The sequence below is a fragment of the Lichenostomus cassidix genome, chromosome 4, assembly GCF_008360975.1.
Source record: "Lichenostomus cassidix isolate B80296 chromosome 4, HeHo_3.0, whole genome shotgun sequence".
In the NCBI taxonomy this organism is placed as follows: Eukaryota; Metazoa; Chordata; class Aves; order Passeriformes; family Meliphagidae; genus Lichenostomus; species Lichenostomus cassidix.
Genome location: NC_139484.1, coordinates 57,701,648 through 57,726,074, shown reverse-complemented (window position 1 = coordinate 57,726,074; position 24,427 = coordinate 57,701,648). Strand labels below are relative to the sequence as shown.

The 24,427-nt window shown below is 49.3% G+C and overlaps 1 protein-coding gene across 5 annotated transcripts in view; it reads right to left on the bottom strand.

Moving 5' to 3' along the window:
* Nucleotides 1-24,427, bottom strand: part of EXOC6B (exocyst complex component 6B) — a 254,536-nt gene that overhangs the window by 6,734 nt on the left and 223,375 nt on the right. For all 5 annotated transcript variants that reach the window (XM_085059335.1, XM_085059336.1, XM_085059337.1 and 2 more), the window contains one exon: nucleotides 3,151-3,263. In XM_085059335.1, coding sequence (XP_084915461.1) covers nucleotides 3,151-3,263 — 113 coding nt within the window. The remainder of the gene's footprint in view (nucleotides 1-3,150; nucleotides 3,264-24,427) is intronic.

Below are 24,427 nucleotides of genomic sequence, written 5' to 3'. Positions count from 1 at the left end.
GCTGAGAGCCCGAGAGAGCACATACTTACACCCGGGATATCCTGGGAGAGAGGGTGATAAGGGAGAGAGATAAGGAGGAGAACAGGTTACACGGCGAACCGGCCCGGCGGAATTCCCAGCGGGATGGGAGCGGATGTGAGGAGACTCGGGGTGATGGATACAGAACCCTCCGAGGGGCTGGAGAAAAAGTGGGAAAAGGCAGAGCCTCTGGAGGGTGAGGATGGAGCCACTGGGATGTGGGACATGCAGGGATTGACTCCAAAAATCCGTGGGGATTGTCCTGTGGATTCCTTCTTACAGAGGCATGGAGGGACAGGAGACAGGGAATGGCTTCCCAGTGGGAAAGGGGAGGTTGGGCTGGGATGTTGGGAATGAGGGATTGCTGGCTGGGAGGGTGGGGAGGGGCTGGGCTGGAATTGCCAGAGCAGCTGTGGTGCCCCTGGATCCCTGCAGTGTCCAAGGGCAGGTTGGATCCACCTGGGACAGTGGGAATTGTCCCTGAACATGGATGGGGTAGGAATGGATGGGATTCAGGGTTCCTTCCCACCCAAACCATTCCATGATTCCATGACTTTATGAAATGAACCAGGCTGGGTTCTGGTGGCTTTTTAATGCCACCACCAAGTGTGGAGCTGCCCTCCTGCTGTCCCATCACAATCCCAGCCTCTCCACAGATCTCAGCTCAGGGCCTGACACAATTCTCTGACTCTTCCAGCTGCTGCATGTCCAAACTCTCAGATTCTTGATAAGTTTGGATTTTTTTTCTCTATAATTTTTTCTGGTAGCTCTGAACAAACCTCTCACTTTCACATCCTGGATGCTGGGTCATGAATACACTGCAAATCCCAGATTTTTTCCAATTGGAAAAGCTCTCCAAGATCACCAAATCCAACCATTCCCCAGCATTTCCACATCCACCCCTGACCCATGGCCCTGAATAACCCAGTGCTGACACGACCCATAAAATCCCAGTATAACAATAATTCTCTGAGGTGTAAAAGTGCTTTACACAGATTTTAGTCCTCGTGTCCCACACTGGATGTCCTGAGCTGCTGTGACATCTGCTCTGCTCCTCTGCTGGAGAGGAACTGGAGGTTCCCTGGACCATGAGGATACAGAGGCAACTCCAGAGTTCACAAACACCCCAAGGTCACTCATATAACCAAAAATTCAGGGAATTATCCAGGTTGGAAGAGACTTTTAAAGCCACCCAGTGCCACCTGCTGCCATGGGCACCTTCCCCATCCCAGGCTGCTCCAAGCCCCAGTGTCCAACCTGGCCTTGGACACTGCCAGGGCTGCAGTTGGGTTTGGTTGGATTAACCAGGGATTGAGACCATGAGGAGCAGTTGGAGTTGGGTTTGGGGTCTCTTTCTCCTTGAGGAGGAGGTGACGAGTTTAGAGTCGGGACCACATTTCCAGAAGTACATTCTGGAATACTTCCCCATCCCTGGAGGTGTCCAAGGCCAGGTTGGACAGGGCTTGGAGCACCCTGGGACAGTGGGAGGTGTCCCTGCCCATGGATGGGATGAGATGGGATGGGCTGGGCTGGGCTGGGATTTAAGGTCCCTCCAACCCCAACCATTCCATGATTCCATGAAGATTCTCTCCTGCCTGCTCCTCCAGCCCTGCAGCACCTGTGGCAGAAGCTGCTTGGAAAATCCCAAATCCCCATTTTTCCGTTCTTTCTCCGCCCCACCATCTAGCAAACGAGCTGGGAGGTCTGCAGGGAGCAAAGGGGCAGAGTGGATCCATCCCAAGGCAGCTTGGAGCTCTCCCAAGGCCGGGATGCCGCAGACCCACCGCGGGCAGGACGGGTGGCACTGCCCGCCCACGCGCCACAGGGGTGACAAGCAGAGCAAATCCCGCTTTTTTCCGGCAAATCCCCGCTCGCTGCTGGCCCGCAGGACTGGCACAACCCCCAGAGGGATCCCGAGCTCCGGGCGCTGTTCCCGGCACGGCTCCAGGGTTTGGGATGGAGCTGTGCGGAGCATATGAACTACAGCCTGAAAAGGATGGGTTGAGAAACCCAAAATAACTCGCTGACCCAAGGGGTTTGGGGTTTGGTCATCTGCGGGTGTCCCAGGGGAGAAACAGGGTGGAGAGAAATAGGGAGAAATAAAATGATGGAAATATAGGGAAATGAATGGAAGTAAATGGAGATATAGAAACAGAAATTTTAAAAAATTAGAAAGAAATAAAAATATAGAAATATATAGAAAAAAAGGAAATACAGAAATAGAAATAAATAAAAGTAGAAATAGAAATAAAAATATAGAAATATATAGGAATAGAAACAAATGGAAATACAGAAATAGAAATTGAAATAGAAATAAAAATATAGAAATAGATAGAAATAGAAATAAATAAAAATAGAAATAGAAATAAAAATATAGAAACAGAAATATAGAAATAGAAAGAAATATAGAAATAAATAGAAATAAAAATATAGAAATAGGAGGATAAAAATAGGTTATAGAAAAATAGAAATAGAAATAAATAAAAATAGAAATAGAAATAAAAATATAGAAACAGAAATATAGAAATAGAAAGAAATATAGAAATAAATAGAAATAAAAATATAGAAGTAAAAATAAATAGAAATATGAATATAGAAGTTGAAAAATAGAAATACAGAAATATGGAAATAAATAAAATTTAAAATATATAAATACTAGAAATAAAAATAGAAATGAAAATACAGAAAAAAAAGGAATAAAATAGAATATTTTCAGGTGGAAAGGAACCTACAACAATGTGGTCCAACTGCCCGACCACGTCACAACCAAAAGTTGTTGATGGCATTGTCCAAACGCCTCCCAAACACTGAAAAATTTGGGATTTTTCACTTCAGGCCACTCCTGCCTGCAGCCCAGCACATTTTAAAGGATTTTGAGCTGGAGGTTCATCTTTACAGGGAGATTTTCTGGTAGGACAAGGCGAGCTCTGCTCAGGAGCCAATAAAAAGACAAATCCACAGCCAAGCCATTGAATTTGGATAATGTGGGATTCAGGGCAATGGGATCAAATGGGATTTTCCTATTTGAGCTCTCACCATCCACCCAGGGCTGAGATCTTTGCTCACGAGGATGGAATGAGCTGCTAAAGCAAGATGGGGGTGGAAATGATCCCAGGATTCGGGAAAACTCACTTTTCCAGCAGGATGAGGGCTGTGGTGGGATTCACACGAAGGTATTTGCACGTGGGTTGTCCATAGTCAGCCAAATACGTCGACCAATCCCACTGGATGAACAGATCCAAGAGCTGGAGAGGAAAAACAAACAGGATTTGGAAAAGCTGGAAAAGAGAGCAGGTGTTCCCCTGGAAGCTGAATGAAGTTATCCATAAAAAATGGTCTGCAGGCTTTATTAATTTGTTTAATGTTGTTCTATTAGCATTTAATTATTAAATTGATAATAATTCATTATTAAGTTATGAATGTTAATTTGTGCAGGGCTGTATTAATTTAGCTATCAAGCATTCCTGCTCTGCAATGCCTGTTTTTGGGATGTGGGGGGGATTTGAGGTCTGAGACACTCCGAGGGCATGGGTGACAAACAACCCCAGCACCCTGACCCTCTCAGCTATGGCAGGAGGAGACTTCTGGGGTCCAAGTCACCCCAGACTTCTGTCCCAAACAACCCCAGTGCTGTTCCAACCATTCCCCACGGATTTCTCATCACCCTTGGTCCATCCCAACACCTTCCAAGAATTTTGGAAGTGTCTCCAAGGCCCAGAGCTCCCCCAGGAGCTGTGACAGCTTTGCAGGAACTCAGGGGGTTATTTTGGGTGAGTGCAGCTCCCTCAGCCTGGGAGTCCCAGGTGCTTTCCAGACGCTGGAAAGAGAAACCACCAGGCCTTGGCAGCAGGGGAAGGAAAAGGGATTAACTCAGCCATCCGTGACAGTCCAGAGTGCCAAAATCCCCACCTGCAGCCCTTCATCCCCACAAACCACCCCACTTCTCCCAAACAGGTGATGGATGGGCAAACTACAGCCCAGCTTCCTTAAATGCCCTCTTCCCACACCATTCCCATCCCTATTTTCCTTAAAAACCAGCAGCTCCCATGTCTTCCCCACACACAGATCTCCACACTTCGTGAGGACTCGGATTCTCCATGCATCCATGAGGGCACAGCCCAGGTTCTCTAAATTCCTCTTCCCGCACCATTCCCATCCTTATTTTCCTTAAAAACCAGGAGCATCCATGCCTTCCCCACATGTGGATCTCCTCACCTCCAAGAGGAGCCCTTCCCCACACGTGGATCTCTTCACCTCCATGAGGACTCGGATTCTCCATGCATCCATGAGGGCACAGCTCAGGTTCCCCAAATGCCCTCTTCTTGCACCACTCCCATATTTATTTTCCTTAAAAATCAGCAGCTCCCATGCCTTCCCCACACGTGGGTCTCCTCACCTCCACGAGGACTCAGCTCCTCCACCCACCCATCGAGCCACAGCCCAGCATTCCCGGTTCTTCACCTCCTCCACCTCCTCACCAGCCCCAGCAGGTTAATTAAGAGCTCCTGCCTTTCCCCCCTCGCAAAGATCCCAAAGCCTTGGAGCGCCGCTGTGACCACTGTGTTTGGGGACAGGCTGCCAAGCGCGTGGACGTCTTCATCGCGTCCCTTGCCCACCGCGGAGCCGCCAGAGGCCGGGCCCGTCCATGGCCGAGCGGGGCCCATAGAGGCCTCATTGTCCCCTTGTCGCCATGGTGCTCCTGGAGGCCCCGGCGCTGTTTAACAACGCATCCTGCCCCGCCAAGAAGGGGATTTAGCTCCTCCGAGACCTCCAGATACAAAACAAAAATGTGCAACAAGATTCTTTTTGACTATGTAGGTCAGGGCAAGGAAAACAAGCTGTTGGGAACAATCCCCCGGGCTGGCGGGGGGGACGGATTAGCCGGGACCTCAGAGGGCTTTTCCAGCCCGGGTCCCGCTCGGCTTTGTCCGGCGGGGCCTTTGTGTCCAACTCCAAACCCGAGCTGAACATCGTTGGCGGGAGGTTTTTCCAAGGGGCACCTTCGAGAGAGACAACCTTAAATATGATTTCACAGGCGCTTTTCAGGCCCGAGCGCCGGGGCCAAAACGCTTCCGCGGGGCTTGGCGGCTGCTGGGAGGAGTTGCATGGTTGTACAGCCTCAAAGGGAACCCCCACAACGCACCAAAGGACTCTTGCTGGTGGCCCCGGGAGGCTGAACGTGCCTCGGGCAAAGCCCAAACAAAGCCCGGCGAGTTCTTGCCACGGAAAGTGCGCGGCCAGGTAGCCCTTGGTGGGGAGGGGGAATAAAGAGCAGGAGGAAAGGGAGGGAGGAAGGAAGCAAGGAAATGAAAATGTGAGGTTAGGAAAGGTTGGAGAAGTTGGAAATTAAAACACTGGGATTTGTTCTGGCAGAGGTTTGGGAGTTGTGCAGGAGCTCAGAGGGACATGGAGCTGCTCTGCTTTGGAGACAGGCTGGGAGAGCTGGGAATGCTGGGAATGTTTCCCTGGAGAAGGGAAGGAGCCAGGGAGAGCTCCGAGCCCCTGGCAGGGCCCAAAGGGGCTCCAGGAGACCTGCAGAGGGACTGGGGACAAGGCTTGGAGAACACAGGGAATGGCTTCCCACTGCCAGAGAAACTCTGACGACCTGGAGACATCGATAGCAGCTCTACAGGAGCTCAGGGGTGCCCATGTGGCCAAGAAGGCAAAGGGCACCAGGGTTGTACCAGGAATGGGGTGGCAGCAGGACCAGGGCAGTGACCATCCCTGTGCTGGCACAGCTGGGGCCACACCTCGATTCCTGGGGCAATTTTGGGCCTCTCCTGACAAGAGAGACCCTGAGGGGCTGGAGGTGTCCAAGGAAGGGAACAAAGCCAGGAAGGGTCTGGAGAACTCCTGAGGGAGCTGGGAAAGGAGCTGAGCCTGGAGCAAAGGAGGCTCAGGGGGACCTTGTGGCTCTGCACAACTGCTGCCAGGAGGGGACAGCTGGGGGGTCAGGCTGTGCTCCAGGGAACAGGGACAGGAGGAGAGGGAACAGCCTCAGGCTGGGCCAGGGAAGGCTCAGGGTGGATTTGGGGAAATTCCTTCCTGGAAAGCCTTGTCCAGCCTGATGGAGTCCCCATCCCTGAGGGATTTCAGAGGCCTGTGGATGTGGCACTTGGGGACATGGGGCAGTGGTGACCTGGGCAGCGCTGCAGAAAGACTGGACTCGATCTCCAAGTGCTTTCCCAACTCATTTGGGAGATTTTTTCTAGCAATTCCCCACTCCCAACACTCCCACCTCAGCCTGGCCCTTCCCGGAGCTCTCCCAGAGCCTAATCCCCCTGGGTGGCTCCCGACAGTGATGGATGGGCTGTGTATTTTCCAACCCTTTGCCCACATCCATCTTTTTTGGCCCAGCAGGTCCAAGGATGACACCTTTGGCCTCGGCTGCCGGCGCTCCTGGCCCGGCCATGGGGAAAGGTCCTGCAGGAGGAAACCCCAAGGTTCAGGCCAAGCTGCCTCCAGACGATTTATCTGTCAAATAAATGCAGTTTTATTGGTTTTACTGCTTCAACTTTTCACCTCTGCTGCTAAATCTGAACGGGCTGGGGGGGGAGAAAAAAAAATAAAAATAAAAAGGGAAAGGAAAAAGCCGGAGGCTGCCGCGGGTCTGCCGGGGGAGTTTCCAAATCAAATATGCAAATTCCATTAATTCTTTAAACTGGAGTCTCCCTTTCAAGACCATAAATCAAACTCGACAGCACATCCATCGGGGCGGAAGGAAAAAGAGAAGAGGAGAAGGGAAGGGAAAGGAAAGGAAAGGAGGGAAAGGGAAACGAGAGGAGGGAAAGGGAAAGGGAAAGGAAAGGAGGGAAAAATAAAGAGCTTTCATTATGATGGTGTGGGAATGGGGTAAGCACGGGAAGCTGCAGATGTGCTCAGGGCTGAGGATCTGTGTCTTCCCAGGGTTGCAGGAACACCTTGTGCAGGAGCAGGGAGAGGTGTAGGTACAGCTTTATAGAAATGGAGGAGTGGAGGATGGTTTGAATAAGACGCCAGAAAAAAGTATTAAAAATATTAAGATTGGTTTTATACACATGTATGAACTTGTATTCAAATTGAAACAGTCGAATTCAAGAGAAGGAAATGCTGGAATGAAAGGATTAAACCAGCAGCCAGTTCCCAGCCCTATCCCAGGCTCCCCTAGGAAGAACCAACCCCCACTTAATGGAATCCCAGACTCACGGAATCATTTAAACTGGAAAAGACCTCTCACATCATCGACTCCAACCGTCAGCTCTACCTCAAAACCACTTCCTTTTCACTCCCCTTGCAGCATCATCACCTCAAACTCTTCAAAAATGTCCTTTTCACCCAAGCAAACACATTTTTATGCCCCTCACCTCAAGCACAGGGCAAGGATGGTCGGAATGTCCCTGCAGGAGGAAATGAGGCCAGGGTTTGACTCTGCATCTCTCTGTGGATGGGAAGGAGAGCAGGGACAGTTTGTTCTGCCTGATGACAGCACTGAGTTTGGATCAAACCCTCCCGGCCAAGCCAGGAATCCCGGAATGTGAATCCAAAGTGATTCCAAGCACAGTTTGGAAGCTCTGCCAGAGCTCCTGGATCCGGATCAAAGCCAGCGCCGGCGTTTGCACGCTCACACTCTGTCACAGTCAGGGAATCATGGAATGGTTGGGATGGGAAGGACCTCAGATCCCATCCATTCCCACCCCCATTCCATGGGCAGAGACACCTCCAACTGTCCCAGGCTGCTCCCAGCCCTGTCCAACCTGGCCTTGGACACCGCCAGGGATGACACTGTGACTGCACCATCCCCCAACAGCACCAGAAGCTGCTGACCGGCAGGAAATTCCCATGGGAATGCATCGATTTTCCCAGGAAATGGGAAGGAATTCGGTCGCATAGATGTTCACTCACCATGGCTTTCCAGTCCTTAAAGGTGGCTACCAGGAAGAGGAGGAGGAGGAGGAGGAGGAGGAGGAGGAGGAAGAGGAGGAGGAAGATCTCTCTCCACAAGAAACCACCTGGAGAAGACAAGGAGCAAAGACTCCAAGGTGCCACAGGAAAAGTTTGATCTCCACATAAGGAAGAATTTCTTTGGAGTGAGATCCATCTTGCACTGGGACAACTTCCCTACAGATGTGGTGGAAAATCCCATTGCTGGGTTTTTTCCAGGATGCACAGGACAGGGATCCATCCATCCATCCATCCATCCATCCATCCATCCATTCCTTTCTTCCATCCATTCCTTCCCCAGATGAGCCCTCAAGGTCCCTTCAGATCAGGAAGTTCTGGGATTCCATCCCAGAAAAAAGCGTCTTTTCCCTCTGATCCACTACCAGATTTCCTCCCAGGGACAAGGCAGAGCACCGAGATGGATTTGGTGGGATTGGATGGATTTGGATTCCGTCAAGATGGATCGGAAAGGACTTTCCTCTGCTAGTACCATCCCAGGGGATGAGATGGCACAACGATTGGTGGGAAACATTCCATAAAGAACTAAACCTTCCCTTCAACAAAAGCCTGTATTAGGGAATTCTTGTGCCCTGAGGATGTTTATCACCCTTTCACGCCTTATTTCTCCAATTCTTGTGCCCTGAGTATGTTTATCACCCTTTCAGTCCTTATTTCTCCAATTCTTGTGTCCTGAGGATGTTTATCACCCTTCTAGTCATTATTTCTCCAACTCTGGTGTCCTAAGGGTGTTTATCACCCTTTCAGTCCTTATTTCTGAGCCTGATGTTCCTCTTCCCAGTGTTTTTGGCCCCTGAAATGTACAACCTTTGACCCAACACGTTCCAAAAACCAGCCCTGCCTTAATCTTTATAAGATCACACCTTGAACTCCTGAACCCTTGGAGATATTTCCTCTCAAAAGCTCCTTTCCCTGATGGAACAGCACAGCTCCTCAGGAGACGTGACAACAAGAGTGACAACAACCTGTGTCCCACCTGGAGGATGGGACAAGATGCTCCAGCAGGACAGAAAACAGCCAGGTACCACCTGGTCCTGGTGGGGACTCCCACAAAACCATGGAAAACCAGCGGCAATTCCCAGTTTGCCCACATCCATAACCCATCCCACCACTGGGATCCCACCACTCCCTCCCACCAGCCAGCAGGGAATTGTCATGGATTACAAAAACCCAAGGAGCTTCCAACAGCAGCAGCCACGGACAAGCGCAGCGCAAATAATTTATTTTGGGGAGGTTTCAATTACGCCTCGTGGGAAAGGAATACTGAAAGAGAAAGAAATATTCCAACCCCTGGGAAGACGTGGGGTTTGGACAATAGCGTTCCCAAAATGAAAAGGCACCAGGAATTGGAACATGATGTTTGTTGTTGGATTGTGAAAGGCACGGAGGGGGAAACGGGGCCTAAGTGAAAACAGGAGAGGATTTGTTACTGGTTTCACTGGAAAGGAGGATTTGCCCTGGGAATTGGCTGTCCTTGGAGTGAGGGGTTGGAGAGTCCCAGCAGGGAACTGGTGATGGACAAGGAAAGGATCAACAGGGATGGTTAATCTGAATTAACCTGGATTTCTGGGAGTTACTGCAGATCCGAGAATCCTGCTCGGATCTCTCTGTGAGGCACAACAACCCCAAGTGACACCTCTGGGTCTCCTGGGATGTCCCACCCAGGGCTGTCCTTCCTCCTGGAGAGAGGGGAACCAATTCCAAGCTCCTCACCTCACATTTAACTGGACTGACTTTGCAATTTAACAGCAGCAATTTAATTTTTCTTTTTCTCTTTATATCTGCAAAAGTCAAACAGTTCCTGAGGAAAAAAAACAACAAACCATGAGAAGAATCTGGAAGGATATATGGCAGCCAAGACAGTTTGTAATGGAGAGAGGTTTGAGACCAACAAAGCCCAAATCTGTCCAGTCTGGATTATTTTCAGCTTCACATTATTGCCTGTTTATAGGTTTTTGTATTTGTGATAACCCAGATTTCCAGAAAGCTTTTTGCACCGAGAGATCTCCTGGTTTTCCATCTGCAAACGTTCATAGTTTATTAGGAGGAAAACCTCTGGATTTCCACCTCTGGCTTTCCACCTGCTTTGAAGCCACGCTGGAATTACACAGCGTTGACTTTTCTCCTCTTCCCGAAGGAATTCCTTCCCAGGGTCTCGTTAAAACCTTCACAGAACTTTACCTCAGAAAATTTGTGTTTCTGAGCCCCAGGAGTGGCTGAGGGAGCTGGGAAAGGAGCTCAGCCTGGAGAAAAGGGGGATCAGGGGGACCTTGTGGCTCTGAACAACTGCTGCCAGGAGGGGATTTGGGATCTCATTGCAGGCAAAAAGGGTCAGGATGAGAGGTGCCAGGCAGGATACTGAGAAAATTCCTTCCTGGAAAGGGCTGTCCAGTGGGGACACTGGGGATCAGCACCACGTGTTGGGGTGACAGCCCTGGGAAGTCCCCCAGGCTGAGCTCAGGGCGTGGATTTAGTCACCCGCTGGATCTCTGCCTGCAGGGAAAGCTCTGCTAAATTCTAGGGAAATCCCGAATTTCTCTGAACACGGAAAGTAAAAGAAACAAGGCCTGAAAATGATTTGGTGCAAAACCCCTGGGATTTCAACATTTCGGGGTCAAATCAGTTGTTCCCAGCGATAACACCAGGATAGGGGGATTTTATGAATGGCCATGGGAACAAAAGGAAACGGAGCCGCTGGATTTAGTGGCCAATTTACACTCCTAAAAATAATCCCTTGGACTCATCCCATTCTCCAGGCAGGTTCACAAGTTTGCAGGGAAGGCTGGGCCCGGAGAAAGGCGAATTTCCACCCTCCAGACCCTCACACGACTCGCGGGGACAATACTGGGCAGGAGCCAGGAGGAATGAAAGAGCCTCGGAAGAGCGTTCCACAGGGAATTCCACTATTGAATAACACTTGGCTTTTCCATTGAGCAGCCACAAAGGGGGATTCATTCCCGAGGCAGAGATGTCTCCTGTAGCAGCATCCCCCGGATCGGGTTTTGGTGGAGCTGCACCCAGCGAGGATGGAGCTGGAGAAATCCTCCTGGATCACCACAGGGGAGAAATTTGGGATGTGATAATTATTCAGAAATTCAGGGTGGAGATAATTGTCCTCAGAGGTGTTTTAGGGAGGAGAAGGTGGATTTTGGGAAAGCTCCGTGGTGGGGAGATGATGACTCCCTGCTCAGGTATCCTGTCTGTACAGAATTCCTCTTCCAATGCTGTATTCCAGGTGTGCATGGCCTGCTGGATTTCCCTGCCTGGCCCACATGTCAAAATCAAAGAAAATATTAGGAAATAATGTGGAAAATCCCAATATTTCAGCAGCAGACGATCCTTTAGTCAGGGAAGAGCAAACAGGGGAAGAAAAAAAGCACAACACTCCCTAAACGCAGGAAAGGGAGTTCAGAGGGGAGAAATCAGAAGTTCTCCAAATAAACTCATAGGAAACCACCTCCAGCATTGTCCCATTTGGGAAAAAATCATCCCAAAAAGGGAAAAGAGATCATTTTAATGCCACTTTTTTAGGAGGAAGTGTTGCCAGCTCATCGACGGAGCAGCCAGAGAGCTTTGGGACCAGGAGGGGTCAGGGAGCAGGTGACACCGAGCCACGTTTGGGGACAGACGGAGGCCAGTAAGTGCCACCAGCACAGGGCTGGGACACCCAGAAAACCCTGAGGATTCCTTCTTCCCATGGTGACAAAACCCCATGAGATCTGTGATGTTTGAACCAAACCTCTCCCGATATCCCAAAAACCACCGGCGTCCCCACGGGGCCAAGCACTGCACGCTTCCCTTCACTGTTTGCTGCTCAGCTGATGCCAAAGTTGCATTTTTCTTGTGTTTACACGTTGAGAAAGGGGCTAAAAAAAAAAACAAAAAAAAAGAAAAAAAAAAAAAAAGAAGGAGGTGACCTCTTGCTCACCCCGGGCGGGCTGGAGGAGCCGCCGCTGCCTTCACCTCCGGCTGAACTTCCAGATTATCTCAGCCAAGATTCACCTTGCACTGAACTTGTACCCGGAGCACGGCACAGTCACGGAGCCCTGATTAAACACCGCAGCACCACGGGGCCATAAATTTATACATTTAATGAGGATTAGCAGCGCTTCCTCCCACCCTCCCCGGGCTGGCGAGCGATGGAAACGCTGGGAAACGATGGGAAGAGCTCACCGGCATGGGTTGGATGTGGAAAAGCTGGGAACAGAGAGAGATAAAGCAGGTTGGACATAGAAAAGCTGGGAATAGAGAGAGATAAAGCAGCTCCTCTGCTTTTCCCTGCCATGAACCCTGGATGGAATCCGCGGCAAATCCCGCGGGAGCAACCGCGCAATGACCCATGGAGGGTTTGCAGCACTTTTCCTCCCAAAAAACCCCAGGAAAAGATAAAAATATCATGGGACACGGCGCTCTGGGAGCCTGCAGGTCCCTTGGCCCAGCAGGAAACCATCGTCAGGCCGTGGCCTCCTAAACTCTGGCTGCCCTCTTCCCACCGAGCGCCGCATCCCAGCGCCGGCCGGCCGTCTCCTCTCCAGGACGGACGCGTGACGGGAGGCAGAGGCTGCTGCCTCCTCCTCCTCCTCCTCCTGCTTCTCCTGCTCCTCTCCCAGCTGCCACGGAGGGAACTGAGAGCTCCTCGATCCCGACGCTGCCCGGGGTCACTCGGCCGCGCTGGGGGAGAACGTCTGGGCGGCGAAATGGATCCGCTCAAGTTCAAGTGCTTGGAATGCTTCCCTCTTTTTTTTTTTTCTTTTTTTTTTTTCTTTTTTTTTTTTTGTTGAAGAAACTGAACTAATACATCCCTGCTTTTCCTGATAACTTCCTCCTTTCCCTCGGAGGTTTTGTTTAGCAGATCCATTGTTCTCGGCCAGCCTTGCCCTGGGGTCCAATTTGAGAGCGTTCTCATTTTTCCCCCCTATGTAACTGATGCTTATTTCTTTAAGCTCCACTGTAAACACAAAGCACACGGCACAGCCCCGGCCTGGCTTTGCAGGAGGCAGCCTGAGCCCTGGAATTGCTGCTCCGTGGGGCTTTTTTATTGGAAACAAAGGGATTGGGTCTCCTTGCTCCAAGGAGTTGAACACCTGCGGGATGCAGGAACCCGCGGGTGGTCTGATGACTCCGTGACCTTTTTCTGCTTCCAGGAACGGGGATTTGCTAATTAGAGAACTCTTGATTGCTCATTAGGGGCCGAGGCTGAGGCGGCAGCACCCTTTGGAGGTGGCCTGAAGGTCCTAGAGGTGCCTGGGGTGACAGAGGAGCCAGCAGAGTGTCCCCGGGGAGGGGTGGCAGAGGGGAACAAATATAAACGGAAATATAAAATAAATCATTGCAAGAGGGGAGAACACCTTGGATGGTCCCAGGGACACACCAGGAGATGGGGATTTGGGGGATGACGCCACCAGTGCCCCATGTCCCCAAGTGCCACATCCACAGGGCTCTGAAATCCCTCCAGCCATGGGGACTCCACCAGAGCTGGACAGCCCTTGCCAGCAGGAATTTCCCCAAAATCCACCCTGAGCCTCCCCTGGCCCAGCCTGAGGCTGTTCCCTCTCCTCCTGTCCCTGTTCCCTGGAGCACAGCCTGACCCCCCGGCTGTCCCCTCCTGGCAGCAGTTGTGCAGAGCCACAAGGTCCCCCTGAGCCTCCTCTGCTCCAGGCTCAGCTCCTTTCCCAGCTCCCTCAGGAGTTCTCCAGACCCTTCCCAGCTCCTGGAACAGATTTCCCAAAGGAGTGTCCAAGGCCAGGTTGGATGAAGCTCGGAGCACTCTGGGATGGCGGAAGGTGAGGAAGGAGGTGGCACCAGGTTCTCTAAGGTCCTTTCCACCCAACCCATTCCACAATTCCATGATAAAAGAGGATTTAACATCCCCACTCATGCCAGCTCTGCCTGGGAGCACAGCCAGCCTCTCTCCCCCTCTACAACCTCCTCCTCCGGAGAAAATCCCGAGTTTATTTGAACCTGTTCCCTTTTTGGTGCATCCAAAACATTTCAGGAACTCGGAATTTGTGAGGAACAAAAGCATGGAGTTAAAAAAACTCCGTGCCATGCTTTTGGCAACCTGGAAAAAACTCCTGGATGACCCAAGTCCTGCTCCCGATTAATTAAAAGCCCCAAATCCTGCAGGACACACATTCCTGGGATTAAACTGATGCTGAGCAGGAGCCGAGGCAGGATTTGATCCCATCCGCCAGACGGCCCCGGGCACGGGGAGCCCCGGCAGGATTTATGGATATTTGTTGGAGATAAAAGCAACCCAAGAACCTCTGGAAAACAAAAGGCAAGGCTTTTTCCTTGGAGTGTCACACTAACCCCTGGATGGCCCCGCGCTCATTGTCACAGCCCTGGAAAGGTACAAACAAAGGGAGCTTTCGGGTGCCAAGAGCTGGAGCTGGAGGGAGAGGAGTGGCTGCGAAATTCCCTTCCAGGGCAGAAGTCCCGGGAATGGATGGGGTAGGATGGGCAGGAGGAGTTGTCACCTCGGTCCAAAGCGATTCCCGGGGGGAAAGGAGATAGGATTGGGAAATTTGACACCCCACGGTGATGGGGGAAGAAGAAAAAAATCCCTTTTGGGGTTAAAAACGCTCTTTAAGGACATTAATGGGGCTGGAAAGGGAGGTTTGGGGTCAGAGGATTCCTAAAGGATGGGATGGATCCTAAATAAGTCCCGGTTTAGGAAAGGATCCACAGGTGTTCCCTAAATCTGATGTTCCTGCTGTCCCAAGGATCAGCAGTGTCTCCACGGAAGGTGTTTTCCAGAATTTTGGGGGATTTGAAATGGGAGAAAACAGTGCTGGGGAGGTTGGGGTGAATGTGGAAGGGGGAAAAGGGGAAAATAATGGAAATAAAGGGAAAAGGGGAAAAGAAAGAAAACAGAAAGTAAAAAGAACGAAGGGAAAAGAAAGAAAGATAAAAGAAAGTAAAAAGAAAGAAGAGAGAAGAAAGAGAAAAGAGAGAAGAGAAGAGAAGAGAAGAGAAGAGAAGAGAAGAGAAGAGAAGGAAAGAAGCAAGAAGAGAAAAGAAAGAAAAAGGAAGGAAAAAGGGAGAAGAAAAGCAAGAGGGAAAAGGAAGAAGGAAAAAAGAGGGAAAAGTGAAAACATAAAATGAAAAGCCAAAAAAAGAAAATAGCAATAAGGAAATGAAAGAAAGAAAAATGAAGCAAAAAAAAGAAGGAAAAGGGAAAGAGGGAAAAAGGAAAGGGAAAAAAGGGAAAAGAAATTCAAAATTAGAAAGGGAAAAGAAGAAGACAAGGAAAAAGAGAAGACAGAAAATAAACATAATAGTTAAAAAAAAAGCCAAAGAAATTAATGTAGATGGAATTTCCTAAGAGGAGTATTTGCCAAAGCAGATCCAAACTCATCCATGGAAACTTCTTCTGCTACTGGGATTTGGGCACTGGAATCAGGGATTTGTCACCTGGATTTGGGCAATGGGATCAGGGATTTGTCACCTGGATTTGGGCAATGGGATCAGGGATCTGACACTGGGATTTGGGCAATGGGATCAGGGATTTGACACCTGGATTTAGGCACATCAAGGATCTGCCACCAGGATTTAGGCACCAAACTCGTGGTTCCAGGTCTGATGGATAAAACCCTCCAAACCCAGCAGATCCCTCCATGATCTTCCCCCTCACTCAACTCAGCCCAACCCAAGCCCAGCTCAGCTTTCATCCCAGCTTTAGCACCAAACCCCTTTCCTTGGGCATTTTCCACCCAAACCAAGGCCTATGTGTTTCCACCATGGTTTTCTTGCCTCATTCCGCTCTTCCCAGCGCGTTTTCCTGGCAGGAATTAGCAACAGGCAGGCCAATCCGTCTGCTGGCCCTTTCTGAGCTCCAACAGCGGCATTGGAGACAAATAAATTCATCTTTATTTACCCCAAACGTGTTTATTTTCTCCGTCCCTTTTAATTTCGTTAGTGTTTGATAGGAACATAAAGCAGAAGCCCCGATCAACGCCAGAGGCTCCCAACCCCAGGGTTCCTTGGAAACTTCCTTGGGGTTGTTGGAACATTTCTGGTGGGGTTATGAACTCCTTAAACAAACAGCTGAGGTCATTGTTAGTCACAAAAAAAAAAAAAAAAAAGAAAAAAGAAAAAAGAATAAAAGGAATTATTTAAGGAAATAAAAAAAGCAGGATTAAAGTTACAGCCAGAAGCTGCTCCCAGAGAAAGGAGCTGGGATGGGGGATGGCAAAATTCGGGATAAAACCAGCAAGGAACTGCAAGCCTGGCGCTGCTTTTCCAGATGTTATTCCAAGCCACTCTCTACATGTTTTTAAGATGTCAAATCCTCATCAAATCTTTGTCCTGCGACTCAAAGTCACAGATCCCAACCCCAATTCCAAGGGTCACTGTCCAGGGAAGAGGAACTTTGGGTGGCGATTTTGGTGGCTTTCCAACCTCCTGGTGTGATGGCACAGGAGAGGAGAAATTCCAGACTTCCAGTGTGGGATGGGAAAGGAATTGGGAAGGGAAAAAAGGGAATTGGGAATTGGGAATTGGGAGTTGGGAAGGAAAGGAAAGGAAAGGAAAGGAAAGGAAAGGAAAGGAAAGGAAAGGAAAGGAAAGGAAAGGGTTCATCAAAACCAGCAGATGCCAGGGTGAGCCTATCAAAGAATCCATGGATACAAGACTCGGATATCAATACGTTCAGGGACAGGGAGGGAGTGGGATCTGAGCACATTGGAAAAGAAAAGGAGAGAAGCCTCTTATCCTACAAATTCCCAGTCTTGAAGAAGAGTCTGCCTGGCTGCCTCAACCCAACCCCTTCCCATCTCCTGATCCACGTGGGATGGAATTCCCTCCATCCATCCATCCATCCATCCATCCATCCATCCATCCCAGAGGCAATGGCTCCACTGGTTCCATTTCCAGGGATCCCACAATTCTCACTGCACTGGGCAGGATTACTGTCACCCTTGGGTAAGCCTGGTAGCTTTGGAGATCCCAGAGCATCCTGGAAAGGTCAGGATCCACTTCCCACCTCCATCCCATCCCAAACATCCAACCCCAGGAGAAGGTGCATGCACGGAGCTTCCTGCACCCCCAAAAACTCCATGGAATGGAGAAATTCCTGTTTTATCCTGCTGCTCATCCCTCCCTGCTGCTAACGAGGCTCTCACAGCCTCATTGCTCATTCCTGCTTTCTCCCACTTTTCTTCTGGCTTTGTGCTTCCCCTCTCTGTGTCTGATCCTCTTTTTTTCCTTAAAAAAAAAATCCCTGTTTTCTGCACAAGCCCCGAAACCCCCTGAGCCTGCCCAGACAGCAACATGAATAAAATACAGAGGGAATTCGAAAAGAGAGGGAAAATTAAAAATAAATAAAAGCCGAGCAAGCTCCTGGCAGGTGCTGAACTCTCCTTGTGCTCCAGTTGGAATTTTTCATGACATCCCATCACTTATTTAGGCTGTGGCTCCGTGACCTCCTGCATTTCCCTGCATTCCAACGATGGATCAGCAGCTCCTCTGCCCACCTAAATCCCAACCCAGCCCTGGGATAGACAAACAAAAAAGCCTCCAGGAAAGCCTAGAAATAAAGAATATTTAGGGAATTGATTGCGCAACTGATCGATGGGAGTGCTGAGTTTAGGGAAAATGCAAAGGAGAAAGGGAAATCCTTGTGGATTGAGATGTGGAATCCAATGGGTTTTTAATCATCTGCTTGGTCTGATGCAGAAAGCAGAAGGGAAAAAAAGATGGGATGAGTGGGAGGGAAAAGCTGCTTTAGAATCACAGAGAAGTGGAATTGTTTAGGTTGGGAAAGATCCTCAGGACCATGGAGTCCAACCATTCCCAGCAATGCCAGGGCCACCACTGCCGCATGTCCCCAAGTATCACATCCACAGGGCTCTGAAATCCCTCCAGGGATGAAGATCCCATCATTTCCATGAGCAGTTCCAATGCCTGACCATCCTTTCTGGAAATAAATTTTCCCTAATTCCAACCTTAACCTCTGGCACAACTTGAGGCAGTTTCTCCTCATTCTGTCCCTTGTTCCCTGGGAATTCCCACATGGATTCACCTCCTTGGCATGCCAGAGAACCTCTCAGACCCAAAGATGGAGCTTCCTGGGAAAGCTGAGCCTTGAAATGCTCTGGGAAATAAAGAGGAGGAAATAAAACCCAGGAGACAAAACAGGAGGAGCAAATAAAGCCCAAATCTGATTTCAGAAATGCTGAAAATCAGCAGCTTCATTAAGAAATAAATTAATTAGACCCCCATGGGAATTAAGGGTCAAGCAATTTCCAGAGTCCTCATCCAAGGCATCCTAAATCCACCAAGTCCTGAGTTAAAGAAGTGTTCATTGAGCACCAAATTAAACAAGGGTGGTTTTATATCAATTTATATCAATTTCTATCTCGTGACTGCTCCCTGATCCAGGGATGGGCCAACCTCCTCCCTTCCTGCAGGATTCTCAGGGAGTAACGAAGCGTGAGCTCCTCTCCAGGGAAAACGCTGGATTTCCCCTCTTCTCCAATTTCCATAAACTGGGAGTAATTTAAGCATCCTCCACCCTTGGTGGGATTGCAGTGACTGCAGAAGGGTTGGGAGGAGCTGAGAGGGTAAAGCAGGGGCAAAGCTTTTCCATGAGTGCCAGGATCTCCATTTCCTTTGGAAAGGATTAGACTGGATATAGGATTAGATTTGATTGGTTACATCGTATTATAGATGAAAATTATATGGGATTTGTATGGTTATATATAGTATTAGATAATGTTGTTTATGGAGTTTATTATGTTATAAACTCATTATATGTTATGTATTATATTATATTACATATTACATGGAAATATGGAATGGTTTGGGTGGGAAGGACCTTAAAACTCATCCCATCCCATCCCATCCATGGCAGAGACAATTCCCACTATCCCACGTGGATCCAAGCTGCCCTTGGACACTGCAGGGATCCAGGGGCACCACAGCTGCTCTGGCAATTCCAGCCCAGCCCCTCCCCACCCTCCCAGCCAGCAATCCCTCATTCCCAACATCCCAGCCCAAGCTCCCCTTTCCCACTGGGAAGCCATTCCCTGTCTCCTGCCCCTCCATGCCTTGTCCTCCCTGCAGGTTGAAGGAATCAGAATCCAGAGAACTGAGAAGGTGCTGCTCTACCTGGACTCGTCACAGCTGCAGCCTCATGCACTGAGACAGATTTATTGCACTAATTAGCAGTAATTAAGGTTTAGGCTTAGAAATGTGATGAATCCCATTTTTCATACATTATTTTAGCAACAACTTCCTTGAAATCAGCAGGAAAAAAGAGGCAAAATCCCTGATTTGTCTCAAAAAAATCGCTGAACTCTGGGAACAAGCTTGGAGCTCTGGGTAAGGACAAGGATCAGAGCCATCCTTTGAGGTTCAGGGGAGCTGAAGGCAGGGAATATTCCCTGCTGGAGCTGGGATGAGAGCTCTGCTGCTCCCATCTCCTGTTTCTCTCCCCCAAGGCCTCAGTCGGGAGTTTACAATTGGATTTTCTGCAGTGTAACGTGGAGCTCTTTGTGTACAGAACGGCTGATGGGAACGGCCTTGTTCAAATTAACCTGGAATTCGGGGGGAAAAAACCTCCATGTGTTTCTGGTTCATTAGGGAAGGACATTTGGAAAGGGAAAAACACTCGGGGAGGGTTTTGGGTTTAGCTGGCAGGGCTGTGGGATGGTTGGAAAACAGGGATCTCCTGCCACAAACGGCTGCACAGCATCAAAATTCCTGCAGAAGGGAATGACTTTTGTTCTTCATGGAGTTCATAAACTCCTTCCATGACTCAGGGCTGCTCCTGCATCCTTCCCTCTCTCAGCCCCCTCGGCTGCTGATCCTGAGGCCTCAAACCCAAAAGTTGGATCTGATGGTGTTGGAGGGCTTTTCCAACCTTGTGATTCTGTGATTCTGGGATGTGGAGGATGGATCTGGATAAGGGACTCTGCTGCCTTCCCAGCTCCTTCCTTTAGGGAGGTTCCTCAGGAAAATGAGGCTTTTTGGGTATTTTTTATTTGGTTTAATACCTAAAAGGGTTAATCCTTTCCCTAAAATCCAAATGGGCAAGTGGAGATTTCAGAGGTAGGGAAGTTTTAGGGAAGTAAAGGGGAAAGGAAAGGAAAGGAAGGAAAGGAAAGGAAAGGAAAGGAAAGGAAAGGAAAGGAAAGGAAAGGAAAGGAAAGGAAAGGAAAGGAAAGGAAAGGAGCTCAGCTCTATCAGATACCAGAAAATCTAAACACAGGATAGCTGATGAGACCAGACTCCCTAAGGATGCCATTCCCAGGACAGTGGCATTTCCCATTTCAGATATTTAAAAATATTGGAGGGGAAAAAAATCAAAAAATATTCAAAAATATTGTAAAAATTGAAAAATTGAAAAAACATTGAAAAAATTGGTAAAAACTATTGAAAAAGATGCTCAGCAAATCCACTGTGCATCTTCCCCAATCCAACCCTTCTCCAATCAGTCTCCCTCTGCCTCTTGGAAACCACTTCCCTCCCCACTGTTTCTTGGGATCCACACTTATTATTCTTCCTCTCGTCTCCTTTGTTATCACTCTGCTCTCTCCCTCCAGGCTTTTCCTCAGCCCTGTTGCTTAATTTTTCTAATCCCTGCCCCTCGGAGGGAGGAAGCCGTCCTGTTTTCCTTATTAATCAGAAATCTCTGGCACTGACCACAAGAAAAGGCTCCAAGAGCACGGAACGCTCCGGTTCAGCGCATTCCATCACAACAGAGCTACCAGCAACTCGGAGCCCTGAAGTTTTCCCTGGAATTACCTTCCAAGAGCACAGCCCACAAAAGGGGTTTGGGGTTTTTAGGAGCCACCAAAATCCCCCAGAACTGCTGGGATGGATGTGGGGCTGAGGTTGTAGATTGGAGGTTTTGGGAGGAAATGGTGTTCCTAGATGGATTTTGGATATCTGCCCTTGGAATGGGGTTGGGAAGGAAATCCAGGAGCAGTGGCAGCAGCCTGGGAAGATCCTACCAGAATGGGATTATCCTGCTCTGCTGAGACCCCAGCTGGAATTCTGTGTCCAGTCCTGGTGTCCCCAACACAGAAAGGACATGGAACTGCTGGAGAGTCCAGAGAAAAATCAGGGAGAGTGGAGCATCTTCCCCATGGAGCCAGGCTGGGAGAGCTAGGAATGTTCCCTGGAGAAGGGAAGGAGCCAGGGAGAGCTCAGAGCCCCTGGCAGGGCCTGAAGGGGCTCCAGGAGAGCTGCAGAGGGACTGGGGACAAGGCATGGAGGGACAGGAGACAGGAAATGGCTTCCCACCGGGAAAGGGGAGCTTGGGCTGGGATGTTGGGAATGAGGGATTGCTGGCTGGGAGGGTGGGGAGGGGCTGGGCTGGAATTGCCAGAGCAGCTGTGGTGCCCCTGGATCCCTGCAGTGTCCGAGGGCAGGCTGGATCCACCTGGGACAGTGGAAGGTGTTAACTATGAGGCTTCCACATTCCCAGAGGGGTTTTCCCATCCTAAGCCTCCCAGCTTCAACCATCATCCCTCCATCACCTCTTCCAGGACCACAATAACATTCCATCTCTTTTCCTCACTTGATTCCATACTTTCCCAACACTGGAGAAGAGCAAACAGGTGTAACTGGGATCTCCATTGTTAAGGAACAACAAATGCAAGGGTGAATTCCTGATAGAAACAAGGGATGGAGATGGGAAGAAGGGAAATATTTCCATACAAACCCCACACTGAGATTGAGACACCACAGCCCATAAACAGCCAAAATCAAGGTTTTTCTCTATTTATATCTATTTATATCTAAATATCCATAAATCACTCCTTTTTCTCCAGGCTCAGCTCCTTTCCCAGCTCCCTCAGGAGTTCTCCAGACCCTCCCCAGCTCCGTTCCCTTCCCTGGACACCTCCAGCCCCTCCAGGTCCTTCTTGTCATGAGGAGCCCAAAACTGCCCCAGGGCTGGATGTGCCTCAGAAATGCCAAGAAAATCCCAAATTCTATCCAGGGCCTGTTGGAGAAGGAGGTTTGACCATCCTGATCCTGGTGGAAGAAGCATTTTTACATCTGATTCGCCATGGATATCCTTAATGATCCCAGGGATGATTTCCTGCAGCTCCAATCAACAATTCCCTTCTCACCTCCTGCTCAGCCTTCCCAGGCATTCCCAAATTTGCCATTCCTCAGCCTTCCCAGGCACTCCCAAACTCCTCAGCCTTCACAGGCATTCCGAAACTCACCATTCCTCAGCCTTCCCAGGCATTCCCAAACAGACATTCCTGAAAACCCATCTGATTTAATGGCCCAGCAGATTTTGCTGTGATTTCAGACCAATATTTTCATCCCTATGGGTCTTAAATTTTCCCCCGAGTTTATTCCCCATTCCCAAACATTGAGAGGATGCTCCCAAGATAACTCCAGACCCAAAGCCATTAACCCAGCACTGAACTTGAGCCCCCAAATCAGCATTATCTCGTGCCTGACTGGATGCAGGATCTCTGCAGTCATTCCTGGTGTTGTTTTACCCAATTATTAATAATTAATTGAGATTTCTCCTCCTCAGGATGAGTCCCTGAGGCTGATAAGTCTCCAAGCACTTCCCTGATGGAAGTGCCACCATCTGATATCAGCACATCACTCATGTCAGGAGCCATGGGCTGAGCCCAGGTTGTAGCCACCACAAACAGCTCCATGAAATGATTCCACTCCAACCAGGAGGCCAAGAAGAAAGGAAAAAATGAAAATAGTACCAGACCAAGGACAAATTAAAAAGTTAAAATAGTTAAAATAATTTAAATAGTTAAGATAGAACCAGGCCAAGGAGAAACTAAAAAATTGAAACAGAACCAGCTCCATACTAGTGGAGCTTCCATTGACACCAGGGAGCTGCAAATCTCAGGATTCAGCTCCGTGTGGAGGTGAAGAACAGATCACCTGGGGGTTAAAACACTGGGATGAAAATGGGGATTCCCTTAAAAAATCGGGATTTGAGTTGATTTCCTGCCCATCACAGATGAGAGATGGATCTGGGAGGACTCTCAGCCTTCCCTGGGTGCTCCTGTATTCCTGTCAGCTCTCCCTGCTCCAAAGCCTCTGGAATCCGAATGCCTTTCACAGCAGCAATGGAAACTCGATCATTAAACAGAGATAATGGAGCAGAGTCTCCATTGGGACATCGATCCTGACGTTCCCGCACGATACCTTTTCCATGGAAAAATGTTCCCTAAAATCAAAACCTAACACAGAATCAATGAATTTGCACTGTATAAAGGCACGGAGACTTTGGGTCCCGTCTCCTGCTCAGGAGGTAACACGAGGCGGATCTGAGTCGCAACCCAGGAATTATGGAATTGTCTGACATTCCCACAGGATAGCTGTGTGATCCCAACATTCTCCCATGATATCCATGTGATCCCAACTCTCCCACACGATATCCATGTTATCCTGACATTCCCGCATGATATCCATGTGATCCCAACTCTCCCACACAATATCCATGTGATCCCAACATTCTCACACGATATCCATGAGATCCCAATGCTCCCTCATGATATCCATGTGATCCCAACTCTCCCACATGATATCCATGTGATCCCAACGCTCCCACACAATATCCATGTGCAACCCATTATCCCAATGCTCCTTCATGATATCCATGTGATCCCAACCTTCCCACATGTTATCCATATGATCCCAACACTCCCACATGATATCCATGTGATCCCAACATTCCTGCATGATATCCATGTGATCCCAACATTCCCACATGTTATCCATATGATCCCAACACTCCCACACGATATCCATGTGCAGCCTATGATCCCAACATTCCCTCACGATACCCATGTGATCCCAACTCTCCCACACGATATCCATGTGATCCCAGCATTCCCACACGATATCCATGTGATCCCAACACTACCACACGATATCCATGTGATCCCAACACTACCACACGATACCCATGTGATCCCAACATTCCCTCATGATACCCATGTGATCCCAACTCTCCCACACGATATCCATGTGATCCCAACATTCCCTCACGATACCCATGTGATCCCAACACTACCACACGATATCCATGTGATCCCAGCATTCCCACACGATATCCATGTGATCCCAACACTACCACGATATCCATGTGATCCCAACTCTCCCTCACAATATCCATGAGATCCCAATGCTCCCTCACAATATCCATGTGATCCCAATGCTCCCACAAGACATCCATGTGATCCTGATGCTCCCACACGATATCCACATTCAGCCTCCATCCCGACGCTCAGCACAGCCCTGCCGGCTCCCTGCAATCCTCCAGCCCATCCCCTCTGCTCAGCCCTTCAATATGAGCACTGAAGGGTGGAAGTGTTTAATTCAGGACACTTCCCGGGATCATCGGAGCGATGGGAGATCTCCCGGATAACTTACACTCCCCACCATCCTTCTGGGACATCTTTATCCCCCTTTTCTGCCCTCCACCAGGACAAAGGGGCCTTTCTGGTGTTTTTTAGCAAGCCTGTTTATT